The 23,562-nt window shown below is 53.3% G+C and overlaps 1 protein-coding gene across 3 annotated transcripts in view; it reads left to right on the top strand.

Annotated features, from left to right (window-relative positions):
* The window catches only part of OPN4 (opsin 4), a 35,555-nt gene that overhangs the window by 7,467 nt on the left and 4,526 nt on the right, over positions 1 to 23,562 (top strand). Inside the window, exons 7-13 of one of the 3 annotated variants that reach the window (XM_032491639.1) lie at positions 327 to 434; positions 1,323 to 1,503; positions 2,712 to 2,855; positions 4,796 to 5,914; positions 12,755 to 13,002; positions 23,096 to 23,175; positions 23,254 to 23,336. In XM_032491639.1, coding sequence (XP_032347530.1) covers positions 327 to 434; positions 1,323 to 1,503; positions 2,712 to 2,855; positions 4,796 to 4,834 — 472 coding nt within the window. In that variant the 3' untranslated portion in view covers positions 4,835 to 5,914; positions 12,755 to 13,002; positions 23,096 to 23,175; positions 23,254 to 23,336. Of the gene's footprint in view, positions 1 to 326; positions 435 to 1,322; positions 1,504 to 2,711; positions 3,440 to 4,795; positions 5,915 to 12,754; positions 13,003 to 23,095; positions 23,176 to 23,253; positions 23,337 to 23,562 lie in introns of those variants that run through there. The other 2 variants (XM_032491640.1, XM_032491638.1) reach the window with 2 other exon arrangements.

Genomic DNA, 23,562 nt, shown 5'->3' with positions numbered 1-23,562 from the left:
CATTGGGGATGGGGAGGGCTTCTTGCCAGGCAGCACAGGCTCCGAGGGACAGTGGGACCTGGTGAAACCCCCTAGCCTGGCACGTCTTCTCAGCGCCTCTCCATCAGTTGCTCCCTGGGATCCCTGCTAACCTCAGATCGGAATTCTCCCTGGCCTTGCAGACCTTCCCCTGGGGGTGACTTGGTCGTGCTGGTTTGGGCCAGGCTGGGCTATGCCCTGAGAGGGCTTGGTTGGCCTAGAGGAAGAAGGTTCCTGAGACAGTGGGTGGGCTGTGGAGTCTCCAGGGAGGGCCAGCTGGCAGGGGGCCCACGGCTGCTCTGTCCTAGGTACGCACATGTCCTGACGCCCTACATGAACTCGGTGCCAGCTGTCATCGCCAAGGCCTCTGCCATCTACAACCCCATCATCTACGCCATCACGCACCCCAAGTACAGGTGTGGCCCTCCTCCAGGACCCTGCCCCAGCTCCCCGGGCCCACCCTCACGGCATGGAGAGCCTGGGCCTATAAATGGGGGCAGAGGCCAGCCATCTTTCCTGTCTCTTGTATATGCATTGGGTGGGGAACTCCAGCCACTGAGAGCAGCCAGCGACACTGGGTGGGGTGTGGAGCTGGTGTGACCCTCTGCTGCCCCAGCTTCCCAGAGGCTCAGCTTCGAGAGACATCAGAGCTCCCTGGGCAGCATCCAATTCCTAACTGGGATTTTCAGAACTGAGACCAAAAGGCAGCTAGGATTGGCTAATTCACCAGTGCTGCTCGCTACAAAAAGAGGCCACCAGACAGTGACAGGCCAGAGAGAGCACAGCAGGGCGAGCCCCGCTCTGCCTCAGGGGCCCTGAAAGAGGCTCGGGGGTGGCTCTGGCCCAGAGCGCTCTCTGCTGATAGAATCCCAGCGCGGCTGGCCTCTTCCACCAGGGGGCCTGCAGGGCTTCCATTCGCCTGGTGGTGTCGGTGACTCCCTGAGGCCAGCTGCAGGCTTGGCCCGTCCAGCTCAGGAGCGTTCCTGGTCCTCATTTACAGAGATGTGGCTTGGGCCAGCCACTTGAGGGCTGAAACTGAGCATCAGGCTGAACCTGCCACCCTACAGCTCTCCCTCCATGCCCGGGACCCAGCGTCTGTCTGTCCATCCCCCACCCTGTGAGCCTGTCAGTCTCCTTCACCCCAGCACTTGTCTGTCTGTCCTCCTAATCCCAGTGTCTGAATGTCCTCAATTCCCCACTGGCTCTTTGTTCACTCCCATTAGCCCAGTGTCAGTCTGTCCCTCCACCCCTATCTATGCAGTCTGTCTGTCCATTCCTTCTAACCCGAGGTGCTGTCCTTGCAGAATGGCCATCGCCCAGCACCTGCCCTGCCTGGGGGTGCTGCTGGGCGTGTCGGGTCAGCGCACTGGCCCGTACACCAGCTACCGCTCCACCCACCGCTCCACACTGAGCAGCCAGGCCTCGGACCTCAGCTGGATCTCCGGACGGAGGCGTCAGGCATCCCTGGGTTCCGAGAGCGAGGTGGTAAGGAGGCTGGGCCCTCACTGGCTAGCACCTCGCCATTCTTTCCTCAACCAGGCCAGCCTTAGGCCTCTGGGTGGGGCTGCTTCTGAGACTCGGACCCTCAGAAACCTGGGACGTTGGCAGGAAAAGCCCTCACCACTGCCTCATGTCCTTCCCACACATCATGCTCCCTGACAGGCAGGGGAACTGGGGCCCTGTTCAGCCAACAGAGGCAACAGTTCGGCCCAAGGTCATCCAGCAGCAGAGCCAGGACTGAACATGGCTCTTTCCAACTCCAGGTCCACTTTTCTTCCATACTGGCACTATCCCAGGGCCTTAGAGCCTCAGATCGAAAAGACTAGCATCTCTCGCCCTAGATGGGCCTCTAGAGAAACAGGCAAGAGCCAGCTCAGGGCCCTCTGTCCATAGCATTAAGCCCCCTCCTCCTGGGAGCCTTGAGGATCTCACTGGGGTAGAGTGGAAGGAGCGTTGGCCCTGGAGCTAGGGACTTGTGTTCAAATCTGAGTTCAAGTCCTTACCGTGTGAGCTTGGACAGGTCAGTCACCCTCTCTGAGCCTCTGTAAAGTAAAAACTGCCATCTCTACATCCAAGACTAGATAGAGTGTCCACATGATGGGCGCTAGACCCCACAGTTGTGGTCAGCCATGGGAGCTACCAGTCCGCCAGCCCCTCCTTGGGGCCTGGAGCTATGATGTCCCCTGATATCCCCAGGAGAGTTCCCTGTGCCTTGGGCTTCTGACCCAGCTCCTCCATCATTGTGCCTCCAGAGTCCACTGTGGGCCTCACCAAGAGCTTCCGCTGACCACTTCCCACTGCCTGCGTCCCTGGGGGTCTCGGTTGAGGGGCTGAGAGAGGAGTGGTCAGACGGACCTATCCCTGAACCACTGTAGTGAATGTACATCAAGGCATGAATCTTAGCCATTAAGAGAGGCCTAGACCCTCGTGAACCATACCCATCCTGTACACTTAAGCAAGCACACAAGCCCCCAAGTGCCTGTGCGCACGCATGCACACACACGCACACCCCCTAGCACATGCACTCACAGTTTGCAAGGGTTTGGGGACCAGCAACCCTGCAAACAGTGTCATGGGCCTCACCCCCGTGAATATCCATAGGAAGGATGGAGAAAGGCCTGGTCCAGGAGAGGGCAGAAGCAGGACTGTGGAATGTCCCCCTCAACTCACAGGGACTCTCCCACTCCCCCCAGGGCTGGACGGACACGGAGGCCACTGCTGCTTGGGGGGCTGCCCATCAAGTGAGTGGATGGTCCCCCTGCGGTCAGGGCCTGGAGGATGTGGAAGCCAAGAGCCCTCCCAGGCCCCAGGGGCAGGAAGCAGAGGCTCTCGGGAAGGTAACTGGACCCAGCACCTGCCAATCTGTAAAAGGGGTGGGAACAAGGAGCAAGTAGCCCAGGGAGTGGTCAGGAAAGGCGGGGGACTTATTCTCAGTGTCAAGGCCAACACCCTCTGGGAATTGCCCCCTCCCTGGACCTCCCAGCTTTCCCTTGCCCACCTGTGGGTCCTGGGGGTCTCTGGGACACCAAGGTGTTCTGAGCAGGCCTGAGTCTGAATGCACCCGAGTGTGACTGTGTCTGAGAGCATCTGTGTGTGATTGTGTGACCTTGACTGTGCAGGTACATCGCAGGTGGTGACTCTACTGTGCTGTGACTGAATGTCCAGCATGGGTGCAAGTGTGTGTGAGTGACCATGTGCCCTGGCACATGCTCTCTGTCACTGTGACACCCCAGGGCATGGGATTGTCTGCTCTGAGCTGAGCATGTGACCGAGTGTGAGTGGCAGCTACCTCTCTGTGTCATTGGAAGTAGGACCTACCTGGAGGGGGTGGAGCTGCTGAACCGTGTATGTGCTCGCTATGAATGCCCTGAGATTAGGATGTTGCCCAGAATACTTGCAGCTATTAAAAGAAAGCCAGCTGTCAGCCCAAGTGCCTATGGAACGGAATGTCGATGGTGATTAGAGAAGGCCAGGTTCTGGAACGCTGGAAATGCCGTGTGCACAGGCCCAGAGTCTGCCCTTCCCCCTCAGCTGACAGCTCCCCACCCTGCCCTTCCACTCACACCCACACAGCGCCCCCAGCTCCCGGACTCTCTCGGGCTTCCCCAGCAAGACCAAGACCAGAGGCACTTTCCTGCCTTCCTTCCCCAAGGCCGCTCCCCTGCCTGTCCCCCAGAGGGGGAGCCCTGGGGGGGCTGCTCCCTACCGTTGCGGGGGGGCCCCTGCCTCTATCAGCGTTCCCATCCCAGGGAGCACCACTGCCCGGAAAGGACTCCCTCCCCAGCCCTGGGCCCGGGCACTGTGCGTGACCACAGAGGCCAGGGCAGAGGCCGGCAGCATCCCCCAGGCTGGCGGGCGAGGTAGTGATGAGAGGCACTGTGGGCTGGGGTGGGGCACCAGGCAGAGAGGGACAGCACATCGGCCATCACCTAACACGTGTGATAAGCGCCACCATCGAGGTATCAGCACACGGGGTGCTGAAAGCAGGGGCAAGTCCCCAAGGGCTCCCAGGAAAGATGGAGGTAAATCAGGGATTGCCAGGCAGGATGGGGCCGGGGGGGTGGGGTTTGGCTGGTCCAGGCTGGGAAACAGCCTGTCCAAACACAGCGGGGCACAGGGGAGCTCGGCATGTTCTGGAACAGAATGTCTCTCTGTGACCCCGGGAGCAGTCAAGGGACCCTGGGAGCAGTCAAGGGACCCTGGGAGCTGGCGGTAGGGACGTAGATGGAAAGAGGGGCCGGAGGTAGTAGGAGCCATGGGGAGGCCCAACCAGGTGCTGGCCTGAGAGTCTCCTGTCAGGACCCTGGAGGACAGGGAGCCCATGGAGGGCTTAGTGGGGCACTGAGGTGGGCTTGGTCAGCTTGGCAGAGTAGCTGGGCCTCTCAGCAGTGGCAGGGGAAGGACAGGTTGAGTGGAAGGAGCTGGCAGAGAAGACGGGAGAAGCCAGTAGGACAGGCAAGGAGTGAGGCATTTAAGGCAGCAGGGAGAGAGGAGACACCTGCGCGTGCGGACAAGGAGTGGAGGGAAGTGGAGAATTGGATGGTGGGGGTGAGGAGAGCTCAGTCTGGACCCCAGGAGTCTGAGAGCCTGGGGACATCCCAGGGGGCTATCCCACAGGCCGCACTGCTGGAGAAGGCCCATCACCCGGCCAGGACAAAACCTGGTCCCTCCACGCAACCTCCCTTCAGCACGCGGTACCCCAGACACAGAGGGTCACTGGGAGACTATTCCCAGGGGACATTCCTTGGCTAAACAGATGTATGCTGTTTGCTTTCAGACCAAGGGGCTGCTCCCCAGCCTGGACCCCAGGATGTAGCGTGCCCATCAGCTCTGCCTTCCTCCTGGGACACGTCCAGCCCCCTCAGGTCCCCCTCACACACACAGACCCAGGATTACCCTGTGGGCCTGGGGGCTTTGGAAGTGGACTTGTCACCCACGCTGTGCTGGATTCATGGCCACATCCCACACGTCCCTGCTCTGCAAAGCGGTCTGCACCCCACTTCTCAGCTCAACAGGCTGCACCCCAGGCTCAGTCTGAAGAGTGGACACCCTTCCGTTGCCTGCAGTCGTCTGCCTCTCCTCAAATGCTGTGTGCTGCCATTGTCCAAGTGATGACAATGCCGATGGCTCCAGGGGACACAGCCAGCTGCTTATGAGCTGCCCCTGTGCCCCGGCTGGGCATTTCCCTGGCACGGGAAGGGCAGCACTGCTTCTCCCGCAGCCAAAGCCCAGTGCAGACCTTTATGCACTGGAAACTGCTACTCAGCCCTGGCTTTCCGCTCAGTGCACGGTTCCCACCACCGCCCGCCCTCTTGTGCCATGTGCGTTTGGGGCACACGCTCCTGTGTGTATGTATTTGCTTGCACACTAAGCATAGGCGTGCACACACGGCGCCTGTGGCTTGTTTCAAATCAGTGGTCTGAGTTCATCCCAGGGCTGTGTGGCTCTGGCAGGGTGTGGAGAAATAAAAGCAGAGAAGGTCTCCTTGGACAGCCACGATCTCTTCTTGTTGGTGCTGCGATGGGAGAGAGACCCCAGGCTTGGCCTCTGACACCCGCAGCAGCCTCTCTTCCTCCTCTCCCTCTGTCTTCCACCTCGTGAATTTCACTCCCCAAACCCCCACCTCATACTGCAGGGAGCAGACTGGAGGAGGGGCAAAGGCCAGGCTTGCCCCATCCCTGCTCCCCAAGGAGCTGCTCTTCTTGGGAAGCAGCTCACGCCCAGCCTGTGAGCACCAGCTGCTCTCTGGCTGGCTTCAGTTCTCCCAGGGGAGGCAGATGAGGGAGGCTGGCCTTTCTCTTTAAGAGCATTCTTCCGGCTACCCCTCCCTTTCCCCAGAGGCAGCCTCAGGCATCAGATGGTTGCGTGTGTCCAGAGAAAGAGCCTGCAGCTCCAGGTACAGCCTAGCCCGGGGCTCCCCGACCATGTGCCTTTCCCCACACCTGTCATGCCCTGCTGCTGGGTCCTCTTCAGCCTGGCAGGACAGATGCCCCCTACCCCCAGGAAAAGGGATAAAGCCAAGGATGGATTGGATGGGGCCTGAGGAAGGGGCAGGGGACGGGATGGGGGAGGTCGGGGTGCTGGCCATGAGCTGCTGGCCTCCTGGGCCAGGGCCAGGCAGCGAGGACAGCTGGGCTCCTGACACAGGGCAGAGGAGGTGGTGAAGTGAGGGAAAGAACACAGGTCCCTCCCTGGCCTCTTCCACCTGATAGTTCTGTGGCCTTGGGCAGGTTACCGAATGCCCCTGTGAAGTGGGGACTCCTTGCCATGCTGGTTGTATGCGCTAGGCCCAGGGCGTGAGGCGGGGTGCTGGCAGCTGCGAAATTACTCACACCCAGGCCCGCATGAGTCTTCAGGGCCCAGCTCAGGCCAGAGTCTTCCAGGAGGGCCGAGAACAGCCAGCCCGGTTGCCTTCCCTGAGCCTCAGTTTCCCCAACAGGGAACCAGAGTGGGCCTTGAGCTACCTCCAGACCACACAGGGCCTGAGATCTCTTCTGAAGAAAGGTATCTTGGCCCAAAGACCACACTGGCAGGAATCCCCAGGGGCACTTGGAACACACTGTCTCTGGGTTATGGGCTGACCACACCACACACATTTTCCCTTCCTTGTCCCTTCTGGCCCCTTGTCCCAGCAGCTGAGCAAATGGCCTCTCCTCCCCTCCTTCCTGCCCCCTGCCATTCCGGCGCAAAGGGCACGGGGGCCTGGCGTGCGACACTGGCAGCTGGAGCTTTCCATGCTGCTGTCAAGTTTTCCAGAGCACAAATGAGACAGGAGAGCCAGGAATAACTGCTGGGCCCCCAGAGGGTCTGGAGGGTGTGGGCCAGCCTCAGACCTGTTTTCAGACCCTGTGCTGAGGGTGCAGGCAGGGCCCCCCACCACAGCCAGGTTTGGGCATCCGGAGGCGCCTGCAGCCGCTGGGAGCCCATTATCTGGCATGAGTTCCCATAGGAATAAGCTCAGGCTCCAGCCGCTGGGAGCCCATTATCTGGCATGAGTTCCCATAGGAATAAACTGGCCTGGGTTTACTACCTGTGTGACCTTAGGGAAGTCACTCAACCTCTCTGAGCCTTGGTTCCTGTGGGACAAGTAGCAGCTTCTCAGGATCTGAGGGGATTATGGTATGAGGGGCCTGGAGCTGAGCTGGGCCAGGTCCAGAGCTGCTTCTCTTATTGTGATTGTTTTCGTGGCTGGACAACCCTGGGCCAGTTACCCAGCTCCTGAGCTGACACTCTGTCCAGACAAGAGGGAGGCTCAGCTGGGTCCTAGCCACCACCAGGGCTCCGCACTAGATAAGGCACAACTTCAAGGTCCTCGCCAGGGAACACAGGGCAGCAAAGACCCAAGTCACAAAGCCCCCTGGCCGAGGGAGCTCAGCCACGGTCTTCCAGGCAAGGAAGTGGGTACAGCCAGGTGGAGAGCGGGGCTGGGCAGAGTCTAGGCTCTTCAGAGAGTGGAGGGAGCAAGGAGAGGAGAGCAGGGAGGCGAGAGCATTATCACTAACCTGTACATTGCCCACAGCCTGGTACCCACCGGGGCGGGGCATGCTGGGAGAAGGGCGTGTGCGTCTGTCCATCCATCCTCCCTGAGGTTCTTGGAAAGATGAGCACGCTTTCCTGGTCTAGCGGCTGGGACTAGACCCACCTAGATACTGCCAGCCACAGGCCCTTGGTTTGGGCCACAGCTGTTGCCCACCTGAGCTGGCTGGCCTATTAGAATGTGAAACAGGGACAAGCGGCTGGTGTTTTGAGCAGAGGAGGAAAGGCCAGGCAGGCAGGTGGGCAGAAAGTACAGTGCCTTCCTTTCTAAGCCCTACCCTGGGAGGGTGGGCTCAGGGTGTCCCCAAGCCTGGAGTATCTCCCTGGGAGTCGACAGCTGCTTTTGGGAGACAGCACTCCTAGAGGGCAGGTGGCAGGCGGGTGGATAGTTAGCTGGACAGACCACTGACCTTGGCTGCCCTGCTGTCGGGGCTGGGAGCTGGGCTGCACTGGTAACTGGTCTCCAACACCCACTCCTTCCCAGACCTCAGCTAACAGACTCCGTCTCCCTCCGCCTCCCTGGGCCTCACACTGGCTGGCTTCATGGGGCTGGGCCTTCCTCACCTGCCTGAGCCCTGGCCACTCACCTGCAGCTGCCCTCCTGCCTGTCTCACGTCTTGTTCCCCATGCTCACCTGAAAGGGCCATGAGTCCTGCAGCGTCTGTGATCAGGGAGTAGCACTGTCTGATGGGGATGTCACAGATCTTTGGTGACTGTCTGAGTAACTCCCTCGTCCAACTGGTGACACTGAAGTCCAGAGAAGCTAGCTGCTTGAGAGGAAGCTGTCTGTGAGAAGAGACTTTGTTTTAACCACTGCTGTGTCCCTGGCACCCAGATCAGTACCTAAGACACAGTAGGTGCTCAGGCAACACTTGTTAAGTAAAAGGACTTCCCCATAAGTCCAGCAGAGGCGGGGCTGAAGGCCCCAAGGCTCAGGGCAGATTGTGAAATGTTCCAGGGCAAAGACAACCCCTGCCTGGTGGGGTGAGGCTGAGGCTGAGCTCCGGCAGGGCTGGTGCGGGCACGAGGGGGCAGGCTGAGGCCCGGGGCTGTCACTGGAGGGTGATGGATAGGCGGGGGTATCTGGGCCTCTGCCCACCTGGAGGCAGGGAGACAGCGGAGACTTGCCTTGGGCCTGGGGGTGGGGCGGCGAGGGCAGTGGGGAGGCACTGAGGTGGGCAAGCCAGGCAAGGCCTGAAGGGTGCTTGGCAGAGGGGGCAGGGAGACAGTGACCCCCCCCCCCGAGGCACAGTCCTGGCTGGGGAACCTGATGTGGACACTGGGGGGAACTTAAGAAGGAACGCCCCTCTCAGAGGAGCTGTGGGAGCCCCAAAACAGCCACAGGGGCCACACTCCTCTGAGACAGGCGCTGGCCTAGCTCCAGTGCAGGGAAACGCCTCGTCCTCCATCCTCCTGCTGCAAGTCCGCCTCATTCTACCCCGAGAACCAGACCCACCACCCTGGACACAGGGTCCCAGATACTAAAAAGACACCCAGAGCCTCGCATACTCCATCTGATGACACAGTGACACATGGGCAGTGAGCCCCAGTGGACACACCCCCACCCCAGCCCCAAGGCCCTCCATAGCTCCCCAGCCCACGGTTGCAGGTCTTCTCCCTGCATCAGGCAGGACCATCCACCCTCACTCTCCTGGGTCCACCAGCCTCCTACACCCGGGACGGAGCCCAGATCTCCCCCAGCCCCACCACCCTCAGGACCTCCTTCTGCTGCTCCCTGCCCCATCCCTATGGGTGGAAATTAGCCCCCTGGCTCAGTGGCACCCAGGATAGCCAATTACCTCATCCAGGGTCTATGCGCCACCTGGCCCCAGCCAGCCCAGGGCTTAAATTGCAGCACAGAGGCCTTAAGCTAGACAGCAGGAAGAATGTCCTTACTGCGGGCAGGGGGTATATTGGGTTGTACTAGAGCCAATGACTAGGGGGGACTTTTAAAAATAGAACCCAAAGCTCAGGCCGGGCATCAGGGGGTGGGCATAATGGCCTCTCAGCTCCCTTCAGGGGCACACCCCAAATCACCAAGGCCGTGGAACAAGCTGGACTGGGTGCTGGGCCCTTCCCAGGGCTTGGAGCCTCGATAAGTCCTCTGGTGGGCCACTGATACCCTGGGATCGGGCAACCCAGGCTCAGGGATGCTGGCCAGGCAGCCCTCCGGACACTCAGCCCTGCCCTCCCAGCTGGGCTGTGGTGTTTCCTGCTGGGGTGATCAAGTCCTTCTGCATCAGGAACTTCTTCCCTAAGAGGATGCAGAGCCCTCTGGAGGAAGCCTATTTCCACCGCAGCTATGACCCGCTTTTCACAGTGGGCCGATAGATTCTCAGGCGTCCTGGCCTGAGCCTTTGCAACAGGGAAGTGGCGTATTGCGGTGGGGGGACTGGCAAAGGCAGGGCCTGCTCATTCTCAGCAGGGGCTGGCATCCCCGGGCATATGCACTGCGAGCCTGAGCGTGGAGGTCAGGCAGGCAGGGCTGGGGCTGGCTTCTCACTTCAGAGCCCAGCAAACTGAGATTCAAACTTGCTCATGAACTCCTGAGTCCTCAGTAACCCCTAACTCCCATGCCTCTGGTGAGGGACTAGTAGAAAAGCACGGAGTGGGGCCCGTCCCCTGTCCGCTGCAGGCACTGGGCTGCAGCTCCCCCTGTGAGGAGGCCGGCCACCTGCAGTCTGGGTAGTGACTCCCGGACCCACCCTACCCTGCCCACCAGCCCCACAGCAACAACCCTGAAGCAGTAGCAGGTCCTCCCTTTGGCGGGTCTCAGCCTAAGGACCCACAGAGAAGTGGGTTCAGGAGAGAGACTCAGAGGATGGAGGGGAAATGCCTTTATTCATCCTGGACAGGTGCGGCTGGGCCTGCAACGTGAGCTGCCCTCTCACCCCAACCCTCTCCAACCCCAGCCGTTTCTCCAGGAAGTGGGGGAGGGGTGGCAGCAGCTCCAAATGCCCAGCCCCCACCCCTGCGGGAGCAGCTAGGCCAGAGGCTGGGGCCGTGGTCTGGGACCTTGTCCCTTAGTGCATGTTGTGGCCCCTGGCAGTATGACCAAGGCATACGCTTTTGTTTGGCTCTGCTGCTCTCAGCTGTGTCACCTTAGAAAAGTCAGTTCACTTGTCCAGCCTCAGTTTTTTTGGTCTTTGACATTTGTAAACCACAGACTCTGCATTCTAGATTCGGTTGACCTAATGGAAGATACATATGGCCTCCCTGAGGGTCACCACTCTCACAGGCACCAGCACTGCTGGGTCAGGTCACTGAAGCAAGTGCAAAGTATGTCCTCCCAAACTCCAGCTGGGGCCGCATCTAACCTTGGTCCTCTCAGTCTGCGACAATCATCACAGCAAAGCCTCTCAAGTGGAAAATGATGTGAGTCTGACGTGGCTTGTTCCTGGGGAGTCCCTGCCAGCTCCTAACGCTCTTGTTGAAGGCTGGCAGGCTCTTTCCCAGGGTCAAAAATCAGACTTGGAGTCTCACCCAGCTCCAGGCTACATGCACCTGTGTCGTGACCCCCACTCCTCTCACTGGACCACTGCAGAAGTGTGAGGTCATCTCTGGAGAGTGAGCTCTGGGTCAGGAGACCGCATGCACAGCCGCTCAGTGCTGCCTCTGCCCCCCTGTCCTATGAGGCTCTACCAATGCTCTTTGCAACTGGAGGACAGTTCTTTGTCCAGACGATCGCTGGGCAAAGCAGAGCTTCTCCCTCGTCTTTCTCCTTCCACAGACACCAGCAGTTCTAGGAGCAAGTGGATCTGTGCAGTCCTTGTTCTTTTGTTCCAATCCAGGGTTCAAGGACCTTCGCTGTCCTCCACTCGCCTCAACACCCTATTTCCAATAGAGTTACATTACCGGCTGAGGTTTCAAATTATGAATGGGGGTGCATAATTAAGGGCATAATATTCAGTAAATATTAAATAAATTATGTCAGTAGTTCAAGACTTCCCACAAAGAAAACACCAGGCACAGATGTTACCATACCAAATACTCATGGAGCAGATTAATGTGACTATGTCCAAAGTCTTTCCAAACGAAAGTAAAACACTCCAGAGTTCATCTTACAAGGCTGGTCTTATCTAATATCAAAATCAGAGAAGGACAGCACAAAAATTAAAAATTACAGGAGATCCTCTGTCATAATCACTGGTAAAACAATTCTGAACTAATAGTAAGCTCAATCCAGCAGTGTTCAAAAAAAAATCATTGTGGTCAATTGTATTTATTTATAAAAATATGTAATTGATTTTACATGCATGCCTTCAATTAACCACATTAAAAAACAGATTCATGGAGAAAAATATATATCCTCACAATATATTCAGAAAAAGAATTTAGATAAATTCAACATTCATTCATAATTTGTAGAAAACCACAAATAGTAGGGAAATGCTCTAATCTAGATAAAGGATTTATACCAAAGCCTTCGATAAATATTATTCTTAATGGTTACATGTAGGGAGCGTTCGCTTTAAAATCATGAATGCCTGCATCAAACATCCCAGTCAACATTTCATTGGAGAGCTAGTCAGCACAATGCTTTGGGGCTTCTGTTTTTTATTTTTATGGAAACCTAAAGGATTCTACTGATCAATTTTTAGAATAAGAGAGCTTAGCCAGCTGAGTGAATATATCAATAAATAAATACATTTTTCACATTGCCAATAAACAGTTTAGAAACTTTATTTTAAAAATGAGACATCAAATCACAGGAAAATATATAAAAATATGACAATACCAAGTATCATGAAGGATGTGAAGTCAGGAAAACCTAATAGGCTGTTGGGAGAAATGCACCATATTTCTCAATTCCAAAATATCCTTTATTGAAGATATTCCATTATTTTAAATATCACTCCCCCCAAAAAACTGCTAACGCAGTATTTTTTATCACTTGTAATTTTGGAATATATTTAAAAGGTCTATTTTGGACTTACTAGACAGAATTTTTAGCAAGTATCACTCTTGTGCATACAAAAATGAAGAAAATTAAACAAAATAAGTGGGTTAAGGTATTCCTAAAAACTTCTTACACCCACAGTCTGAGGTTTTGAATCACTTTGACTCAGGGGAGCATAATAAAACAGTTTTTTTGTTGCTGTTCAGCTTGGAGTGGTCTGTTACACAGCAGAGGGTAACTGGCGTGTCCCTCATTCACAAAGGACTTTGACATCCTTACTGGACCTGCTTTCTTTTCCAGAGCCTTCCATCCACTGGGTCACACCAATGACCACTGCAACACTCTAGACTCCCAGTTCCTTGACATCCTCCCCTGACAGTGACGTCCTCATCTAAGACACCTCAGCTACCCTCTTTCAGTTGGCAAAAAGGCAGGGTCCCTCCAGGATTTGAGGGCCACCTGAGAGGGTTTGGGATGAAGAATAGATGGAGGCCTCGTCCTCCCACCCCTCCAACAATCCTTTGTACGCTCCACAGGATTGTCAACAGGTAAGAGGCTGAGCAGAGCTGCAGGTCACAAGGTCACCATGACAACCTTCCTGTCCATCAAAAAGGACATCACAGGGAATTCTGCCTCCTTGGGGCAGAGGGAAGGGCCACACTGAAAGTGAGGCCATCGCCAAGCTTGCTTCTTCCACCCCCCGGGCAGGGACACCTTGGTCAAAGGGCTGGAGGGACAGGGGGCCCTGGGACCGGGCAGAGGCAGCAGAGGCCACCTCCTGAGGTGGCCTGAGTGGCCGGCGTTCAGTGGGGCCTCAGGAGCGGCCAAAAAAATGGGGGAGCGGTAGGCCCGGGATGCTGGGACCCACGCTTTTCCTGCTGCTGCCTCCAATGCTGAGTGCGGGGAGCCTCCGGCAGAGTGGTCCAAGCTGGAAAGACCTGCCCCACCTCAGTCTGGACTGGGGGAACCTCTACCGCCACCTCAGCCAGGACGCAGGAAACTTCCAACACCTCGGCGACCCAAGTGCCAGGGCCTGGAAGAGCCGGGCACAAGATTCCTGCCAGAGCTCATATGACCTCTACTTCATCTTGGTTTAAAGGGACTTGGCTTAAAGGGACATAGCTTCTGTGAGGGGAGAGGGAGGAGTGGCCTCAGTCAGATCCAAGGAATAGACCTCTGTGGCCTCCTGGTCCTGAGGCAGAAGGAATGCCCCAGCCATTTATTGCCTGGGACTTTTTCTTTTGGCAAGGGAAAAGAGCCACCGGTTCCCGGACGGCTCTTAACTTGGCTTGGAGCTATGAACTGCGTGCCTCTTAAACAGCTGGAGAGGCAGGCGATTGCTAGGAGCTGCCTTCTTAGCACTTGTGAGAAGCTCACTTTGGATTTTGGGTTGTGGTTTTTTTTGTTTTGTTTTGTTTTGAACCAAATGACCCTGATTCTCATTGGGCCCCAGAGAGATTACTGTGTTTTCTTGGGCGTTCTCTTAATGTCACTGCTTAAAATGTCCTTTGCTTTGCTGGTTCTGAGTTTTGCTTCTTTGTTGGATAACTTGGAGACCCACGGTACAATTTGTGTGCACTTTCAGTGCAGTTTGGTCTGTCTGCGTGTGGCCCTGGGACAGCTGGGCTGTGCGTGAGGCTCCTTCTGGCGCTCAGAGAAGGAAAGGGAGGGGAGTGGGTCCTCAGGCTGGAGAGCTTGGTTCCACTTTCCACTCCTCTGTGGGGCTGAGGATAAATTTTACTTATTCAGTAGTAGCAGTGGTATGACTCCCAGTATCACTCAGGCACTTCACAGTCCCCAAAGCCCTTTACTGCACATGTGTCATTCTCAAAACAGTCCTGGGGTATAAGGCAGGGAAAGTATTTGCATATGCAATCTCCTGGAAAGAGGGCTGGGCTCCCAGAGGTTGGGTGAAGTATCCCAGAGGCTGGTGGGGGTGACAGGACTCAGGCCTCCTGTGTTGCCCTCATTCCGGCATCTCACATTGTGCTTCCTCTGGTTCCTCGGATTCTCCATGGAGACTGACGATTGAGGGGATGCGTGCCCCAGCCCACCAGCTTCTAAGCAAAGGCAGCAAACACGGGAGCACCCTGCTTACTAGAAGAGAAATCCCCTCCTCGTGGTCCACGGGAGCGACTCTGAGCACATCTTGTCTGGGTCCTTAGCACAGCCCAGGGTGGGAGTGAGCCCCCCCATGGGCACTGGGTTTGCGGATGAATGGGCAGGGGCAGGGGACACCCTCTTTAGGTCAGTCTTTCCCGAGAGTGGCAGTGAATTCAAAGGGTCCTCTAGGCTGCCATCTTGTTACAGTGCCCCTGCCCTTGGTCTCTGCAGTCAGGCCCAGGGTGGGCACAGCACAGCCCCAGGACGGATGGGGGAGGCACAGGTGGGTCACGTGAAGTAATAACTGAGCACTTATTATGTTCCAGGTGTGTGTTGAACATTAAGAGCACCCGACAGCTGAAGGGAATAGGTTCCACTTCCCTATTTTAGGGTGATGAGACTGCGGCTGGGAGTATTAAATGATTTGCTCAATGTCAATCAAAGTTAGTTTGCTGTAAAATACTAAATACTGGGAGGATGCTCCCCTTTCCTCTCCTCCAAGGACGGTGTGAGGTAGGGGGACTAGAAAGGCACCAGAGAAATGGCTTTTTGAGCTGGGTTATCCCCACTGACCACCCCTTACCTCTTTTGGTTTCTGAAATGCCAGGAGGCATCACTGATCCCTCTGATCACAGCTGGTGCGGCTGTAGCTCAGTGTGCAGGGTGTGAGTCTTGCCACGAAGGCTGAGAGGGCAGCAGGGAAGGGAGTCCCCGCTACCCCCATTCAGGCTCCAGGACTGACTGCTCCACATACCCTGCCCCCACCGAGTATTGCCCATGTAACGATATTAAGTCTGCTAATCCATGAATATATAATGTTCGCTGATGAAAATTCAATTAACAATCAAGCAAAGTAGAAGAATTAGAGAATTTTATTCTAGCGACGCTGAGGATTATATACCCAGAGACAGACTTCTCCACATCCTGGACAACATTTGTTACTTGTAGTCTTTTTGGTGATAGGTGCGAGGTGATGTCTCACTGTGGTTTTGATTTGCATTTCTCTGATGATTGATGATGTTGAATATCTTTTTATGTCCCTATTGGCCATCTGTATCTCTTCTTTGGAGAAAGTCTATTCAGATCTTCTGCCCATTGTTTAATTGGAGTGTTTGGTGGTTTTTTTTATATTAAGTTGTTTGAGCTGTTTATATATTTTGGATATTAACCGCTTATCAGTCACATCATTTGCAAATATTTTGTCCCATTCAGTAGGTTGTGTTTTCATTTTGTAGATGGTTTCCTTTGCTGTGCATAAACTTTTAAGTTTAATTAGGTCCCATTTGTTTATTTTTTTGCTTTTTTTCCCCCTTTGCCCTAGGAGACAGATCCAAAAAATATTGCTACAATTTATGTCAAAGCGTGTTCTGCCTATGTTCTCCTCTATGAGTTCTATGGTTTCCAGTCTTACATTTAGGTCTTTAATCCATTTTGAGTTTGTTTTTGTATGTGGTGTGAGAAAATGTTCTCATTTCATTCTTTAATAGGTAGCTGCCCAGTTTTCCCAGCACCACTTATTGAATAGACTGTCTTTTCTCCGTTGTATGTTCTTGCCTCTTTTGTCATAGATTAAGTGACCATAGGAGTGTGGTCTCTTAATGTGCTCTTCCATTTTTTATAAGGATCCTAATGTGCTCTTAAATTCAGTTTGCTAATATTTTGCGGAGAATTGTTGTGTCTATTCATCAGGGATATTGGTCTATAGTCTCCTTTTCTTGCAGCGTCCTGACCTGATTTTTGTATCATGGTGATGCTGGCCTCCTAGAATGAGTTTGCAAGTGTTCCCTCTTCAATTATTTGGAAAAGTTTCAGAAGGATTGGCATTAATTCTTCTTTAAATATTGGTGAATTCACCAGTGAAGCTGTCCGATCCTAGAATTTTCTGCACTGGAAGGTTTTCGACTACTGATTCAATCTATTTACTCATTATTGGTTTGTCCAGGTTTTCTATTTTTTCCTGATTAAGTCTTGTTAAGTTGTATGTTTCTACAATTTTTTCCATTTCTTCTAGGTTGTCCCATTGTTGGCATTTTGCTGTTCATATATACTCTTACGATTTCTGTGGTCTGAGTGGTAATGTCTCCTATTTCATTTATAATTTTATTGACTTGGGTCCTTTCCCTTTTTCTCTTTTTTAGTGTAGCTGTAAGTTTGTCAGTTTGTTTATCTTTTCATAGAACCAACTCTTAGTTTGATTAATCTTTTCCATTGTTCTCCTGTTCTCAATTCCATTTATTTCTGCTCTAATCTTTATTATTTCCTTTCTTCTGCTAACTTTGGGCTCAGATTGTTCTTCTTTCTCTAGTTCCTTGAGGCTTAGAATTAGGTTATTTATTTGAAATCTCTTTTATCATTGTAAACTTTTGTCTCAGAATTGCTTTAGTGGCATCCTGTAAGTTTTAATACATTGTATTTCTATTTTGAGTAGTTTCAAGATATTTTTAATTTACCATTTGATTTCTTCTTTGATCCATTCATTGTCCAAAAGTGTGTTGTTTCATTTCCACATATGTAGATTTTTCAGTTTTCCCTCTTACTAATTTCTTGTTTCATGCCATTGTAGTTGAAAAGACACTTGGTATGATTTTAGTCTTCTTAAATTTGCAAAGACTTATTTTGTTTCCTATCATATGATCTCTTCTGGAAAGTAATCTGTATAGACTTAAGAAGCATATGCATTCTGCTGCAATTGGATGGAATACTCCGTACATGTTTATTGAGTTCATTTGATCATAGGATGGTGCAATTCCAACATTTCCTTGTTGATTTTCTGTCTGGATGATCTATCCATTATCCAATAGTTATTGAAGTCACCTACTGTTATGGTATTGTGATCTTTCCCCACTTCAGATCTGTTAGTATTTGCTCAATATATTTAGGTGCTCAGATGTTGGGTACCTATTTATATATGATTACTGTATCTCCTTGTTGCATTGACCTCTTTCATTCTTTTACTGTTTTTGGATTGAGGTCTATTTTGTCTGAGTATGGCTACCCAATTTCTCTTGGTTTCCTTTGTATGGAATATCTTCTTCCATCCTTTCACTTTGAACCTACATATGTCTTTAAGGCTGAGTGAGTCCCTTGTAGGCACATATAATTTGGTCTTATTTTTTTATCCATCCAGTCACTCTGTGTCTTTTGTTTGGTGAATTCAACCCATTTATATTTAAAGTGATTATTGATACGTAAGGACTTAACTAATGTCATCTTACTGATCGCTTTCTGAGTTATTTTTATATTTCTATTATATCTTTTCCCCTCTGTTTCTGCTTATCTTTGTAGATTGGTGTTCCATAGTAATATATTTTGTTTCTTCTTTCAGCCTTGCTTGTTTGTTCAGTATTTCCATGGGAAAATCAGGGCTTAGAACTTCCAAGTCTGCCATTTTGTGGACCTCAATCTGCTACTAGTTTTTGTTTATAATTTCATTTTTACATTTATCAAGAAAACACTTGAACATACATTTAAAATAAAACAATTTTACAAAGTTGACAACAAAAAACTGAAAACTCCTGCCCCCTTCCTGCCCCATCTGATTCTTCTCTCCGGATACACCCACTTTCAAATCCTCCAGATTATCCTCTGGTATGATGACCATGCTTTTAATACCATGCTTACACTGACTGCTATTTCTTGCTATTTGAGGTTTCAATTTCTCTATTCACTCCTTACTATAGGGGAAGATAATTTAGTTTTCTTGTAGCTCAGCTCCCCTACATGATTCTGCCTCACCCATTTCCATTCTTCCAGCAGAGTTATATCACTTGGATGTTTTGGCTTTAAGTTTTAATGGTAGAGATGTCCTGAAATGCCTGGTGATCCTTAACTCTCCATTCTCACTTTACAGTGGGGCACTAAATCATGATTGGAGCTCTGTGTACCAGAAGCCCACATGGTCGCCCTTGTTCCATACTGCTTCTTTCTTAGGGACCTGTAGTGGTTTTCCCATGACCCATGAGCACTCATGTTCTTCCATGTTCCAGAATCTTGACCTTCCTTCAAAATAATCACAAACTGGAAACTTACCCAGAGTAAGTGAGTTGGTTGAAGACTCTTGTTTCCTGTAAATCTTCTTTGGAAGATCCTTTCACTTAGAGGGAAAGCAGAGGAGAGTAGTAATGAGAAGGAAAGTTTAAAGTGTTACCATTAGTAAAGAAAGGAAATGTCTTGCACTTTAGCATGGAAGCTTCTGATAGAAAGTTTATATTGTAGGTCCGTTGTCAGAGTCTAGTGTTTGCTACCCAGCAATTGTTGAACACAGACAGCCATGTCACACACGTCTGCCTAGTGCAATGTGTAGAGTATGGGTTTTGAGGTTAGATCTGGGTTCAAATTCATGCCAGCTATGGAAGTATGATAAATTCAATGACTTGTAAAAGCCTCAGCTTTCTTATCTGTAAAATGGGAACAATGCTGACATCCTGGGGTTATTCTGGAATTGGAAATCATGTTTGTAAAATGCCTGGTACATATGCCTCAGTGAATGATAATCTTGATAATGTTAGAAGAATCTACCCTTAGTTTCATCACTGTCTGTTGACAAATTTAGATGCAGCCTAGAGGAGGCAGAAGGAATGGTAGGCAGGACCAACTAAGAGACTTTTGTTGGGACATAGTGCCAAAGAGGCCTGACACCACCACCACCCACACCCACACCCACACCCACACACACACACACACACACACACACACACATACTTTAAAAGGGCAGGAGAGGAGCAGACAGCTGGAAATGGCTTGTTCCCAAGGGGAACTGAGGGACCAGAGGAGTCATATCAGAATCACTGGAGGCTTTTCCAACCAGTGCAACCTACATCATTTCCTGTGTGACAGCTCCACTGAGTCTGATCAACCATCCTGGTTTGCCACCAGAAGTCCCTCATCCTTCAATGTTCCTGAGTCCCAAGCACACACATCTGGTTGGTCACCCTTCCCACATTCATAATGACAAAGTCAACACCAGGGTGACCCACTGCAGTTGCTGAGGGAGTGTGGCAGCTTGCAGCTATGTAGGGTGGGGAGGAGTTGCTAAAATGTCCGCTGAAAGCTGGGGAGGCAGAAATTCTGCCCACACAATGGATGCACCTCATCCCTCTGACTCAGGTATTCATTTTCAGGTCAGGAAGTGTGGACAGCTATGGATAACTATTTACAACCTTGTGGAGGATTTGGTCGGAAAGTTCAAAAATTATGGTTTCTCCAAGTTGCAGGGTGTTTCCCCTGCCAGGCAGAGTACACAGTTGTTTAGACTCGGTGGTTATAGGACTCCCCCGTGTCAGGGAGGTATTCTGAAGCAGAAAAAAAGCACAGAGCACACTGGTTCAATCAGGTCTCAGCAGCCTTCTTGGATCCTGCCTGGGAGTCAGGCCATATTGTAGGGGACACAGTCAGCCCTGGAGGATCTCACAGATTAGAAAACAGGCAAACCAGTTACACAATAGCTAAGCACCAGGTTAAATGGTGCCAAGGGCCAAAAGAAAAGGACAAAGTTATTTATAAATAAAGTAAATTAAAGGAAAAAGCAAGAATTCTTTAAAAAAAAATCAGGGATGGCTTTTTAAGGGATGTGGAATTTTGAACTGTGTCCCCTGAGTGCTATTCCCTTTTCTTAGAACAGGCTGGCTCTGAGGACTCCTGGGATCTGCTGGAGCAGATATGTGAGCCCTTTATGAACACTGGCCTGTACCGGGCACCTGCTGTTTGTGTCCCTCTCTGCTCTGGGCTAGTGGGGGAAGTGGGGAGGCAGATTCAGAACCAGGAGGCAGGGTTAGGGGTTGTCAAAGTGCTGGGGGCTTCAGTGGATGGAAGCTGGGTCCCTTGGTGGGTCTGAGACAAGGTAGCTCATGAGTGTGGTTCTGAACACCAGGCTGGGCTGGGGTGCAGGAAGGAGGCATGTGGTGCAGGAGGGAGGCAAGCATCCTAGGTGAGACATAGGTGGACACAGCAGTGGGCTCAAAGGCCTGGAGATGGGAAGATATGGAGCTCCTGAGTAGCTGTGAGGTTGAGAGTCTCACGATGCAAGAGACTGGATCCCAGTTCAGTGGGTGAAATACCAAAGTGAGTTTGAGGACATCACGGACTGAATGCTCCAGGATTTGTGGTGCAGAGCCACGTTCAGCACCTTGGAGAGAAGCTCAGACCAGAAGAGGAGCCCAACAGCAAGGCTGCAGGGGAGGGGACGTGGCGGTGCCAGCGCACGGAGACAGCGCTCCTCAGGCCTGGCTCCCAGGAGAAGCAGGAGTGGGGCTGGCCCCTCAGTAAGCTGGGGGACGGTGTGGTTCTGTGTGTCCCTGTGGCCTGCATTTCAGAGAGAGAGACCTGAGTGAGTCTGAGGTGGAAGAAAACAAGTCAGTGAGGAGCTGTCAGGCAGGAGGCAGAGGCAGCAGGGGGCTGGGCGTGGGCCTCTGGTGGGGAGACAGGGGTGAGCACATTGGAAGCCAGACCCTTCCCATGGGACCAGCAAAGCAGCATCCCCCACGGGGAAGAGGGGGACCACGGCCTCCTCCAAGGTAGGGGTTCAGAACCGGAACCAAGGGAGCTGTGGGGAGGCCCTTGAGAGTCTCCCGGGTCCTCTCTGGAGAGTGAAGGCGGGGACATATTCCTCAAGGGAAGGTGTCAGAAGTGAAGGTGGGGCTCAGGGGAATGGAAAAGACGTGAAGCTGTCTGTGATGGGTGATACATTACAAAGTGAAAGGCTTGATGAGGGCATAAGCAGCCTGGTGTCCTCTCCACCTGCAGAGCTGGGAGTGGGGATTGGGGTGCAGGGGGAAGCACAAGAAAAAGGCCCGCTCAGGCAAGAGTGAAGACTGGCCGAGCTCAGTCCCGGGCCAGAGACTGTGAAGGGCTGGGAGTTCCAGCACATTCGGAGTGCGGTCGACAAAGCAGACATCTTCCCACAGGTGCCAAGAAGAGGGGCCGGTGTTTGTGCTGAGGTGGGCAAAGCTGGGTTTGGCCTCCACTGGCCCTGGGTCTCAGGCCTCCTGCGCTCCTAGGTTGGGTCAGGCCTGGCAGACCTGGGGCCCTTGGATCTCACCACAAATTGGCATCTCTTCGGCCCAGAGTGAGAGCCCCTTAGTCTTGCTGTGATAGCTCAGTCCGCACACTGGATCAGCCTGACCTAACCCCACCCCGCCTCATGTGTCCCAGCCCACCCCTCGCCGTCTGCTTTAATAGCGGCCGACAGCCCATCCTGGTGAGCCTGGGGTCGCTGCTCTCCTCCTGCGTGGACCGCCCTCAGGCTTCTTTTCCAGCTTATGATCTATTTCTCCAGGGGCACATGAAGTCCAGGAGCGCCAGCACTCTAATGAAGCGGCCTGGCCACTTCCTTAACACGGATCCCAAGGGGAAGTGGCTTGGAGGGACCAAGTGGACCTCAGGGGTCTGTGGCAGGGGCTGATGGGAAAGGGCGGGGGTGTCAGCAGGATGACTTTTTCCAAACTCAGCCTTGTCTGTTGGAGGACCATGTGCCCTCACCAGAGACGTGTGAGCACTGGATTCCCAGGTGCACGGCCCTGGGTGACGCCCTCTCACCACGGACAGTCAAGGCAGGGCCCTTGCTGAGTCCCTGAGGTCTCCCTTCCTGAGACAGGGGTGAGCACATTGGAAGCCAGACCCTTCCCATGGGACCAGCAAAGCAGCATCCCCCACGCCCACCAGACAGGGGGCAGAGAAGTCCTGAGTGGCCAGTTCCTAGCGCTGCCTCTTGGAGCGAGGTCCTTGCCCTCTCTGTGCTGCAGCTTCCTCCTCTGTGCAGTGAGGATGAAACCACCCCCAGGGAGGTTTCTAAGAACCAGACGGTTCTTATTAAATATGAGGTGCTTGACCTACGGTTGGGCTGCATGAGACAGAAAAGGGAAAATACAGGGGCCACGAGCAGACAGGGATCAGCTGAGGGAACAAAGGCCTTGATGTCCCCCTGGCTGCCCACACCTGTGTCCACCCAGTTCCAGCTCCGTCTCCTTTCCCTTCAGCTTCCGCCCTCGGGTTGACTCTCATCCTGTGACTGAGTCTCCGACAGTGGGAAAGGCTGTGCTCGGCCCTGAACCCTCAGCACCTGGACTGTAGGGTTGTGGCTTTTGTCAGGAGAGATGCGTGGCCTGCAGGGAAAGGCAGGGAGCTGGGTGGGAGCTGCTGTCCAAGCACCTTGACCTCAAGTCCTGAACAGCAGGCCCCACAGAGCCCGCAGGAAAGGCCACAGGCGCCGCCCGGACCAGAGCCCAGCTCCTGCCTTTGCTCACCTGAAAGGCTGGTCCTCGTCCAGGGAGGTCGCTGGAGCAGCCTTTCAGGGCCAAGGCTGTGCCATCTGGTCATAGTGAGGGTTCACCAGGAAGAGCTCTGAGCCGTTCTCAGCCTCCTCATCTGTCAGATTGGTCCTGGGCCTCGGCCCCTTCTCCCTCCAGGCGCTCTGGATGGCGGATGCGGGGGTCGGGGGGGCCTCTCCCCAGGGAGGGGTGTGGGGAGCAGCGCTGTTGGCCTGGCAGCCTGAGGCGGGACCCTCCAGTGCCTTGCTGACCAGACCGCTCCTTGCTTCTGCAGACAGGAAGGCTGCCAGCCTGATGTTCACTGTGGCCGCTGGACCACTCCTGCCACCACCTTTACGGGAACCCAAGAGCCAGGTGAGTCCCATCCATCATCACCAGCTTTGTGCTCCGTGTGCTTGTGTGTTTTACACTCAAAGCCTTTCTTTCTCTTAGATTAACAGGGCTCGGAATATGAAGGCCAAGGTTTACTGCCTGGGTGTAAAAGACTATCAGAGAGACCATGTAATTCAGAACAGGTAAACCAGTTGGGGAAAGCTTTCAAAGGTAGCTGTCCCAGGGTCACCCTGAGGACTGCCCTCTGCCCACCCCAGTGTTCAGACAGCAGACAGCCACTGCAGATGAGCAACGAGTGTTGTGCAGACCTACACACCAGAGGTGCGGGCGGGGGGCTTCCCGGATCCCTAATGATTGGCTGCTGGCAGATGCCAGGCGGTGGCCCTTGGAGTCTAACATGGCAGGAGG

This window comes from Camelus ferus, chromosome 11 (genome assembly GCF_009834535.1).
Source record: "Camelus ferus isolate YT-003-E chromosome 11, BCGSAC_Cfer_1.0, whole genome shotgun sequence".
NCBI lineage: Eukaryota > Metazoa > Chordata > Mammalia > Artiodactyla > Camelidae > Camelus > Camelus ferus.
This window is presented reverse-complemented; position numbering and strand designations above follow the sequence as displayed.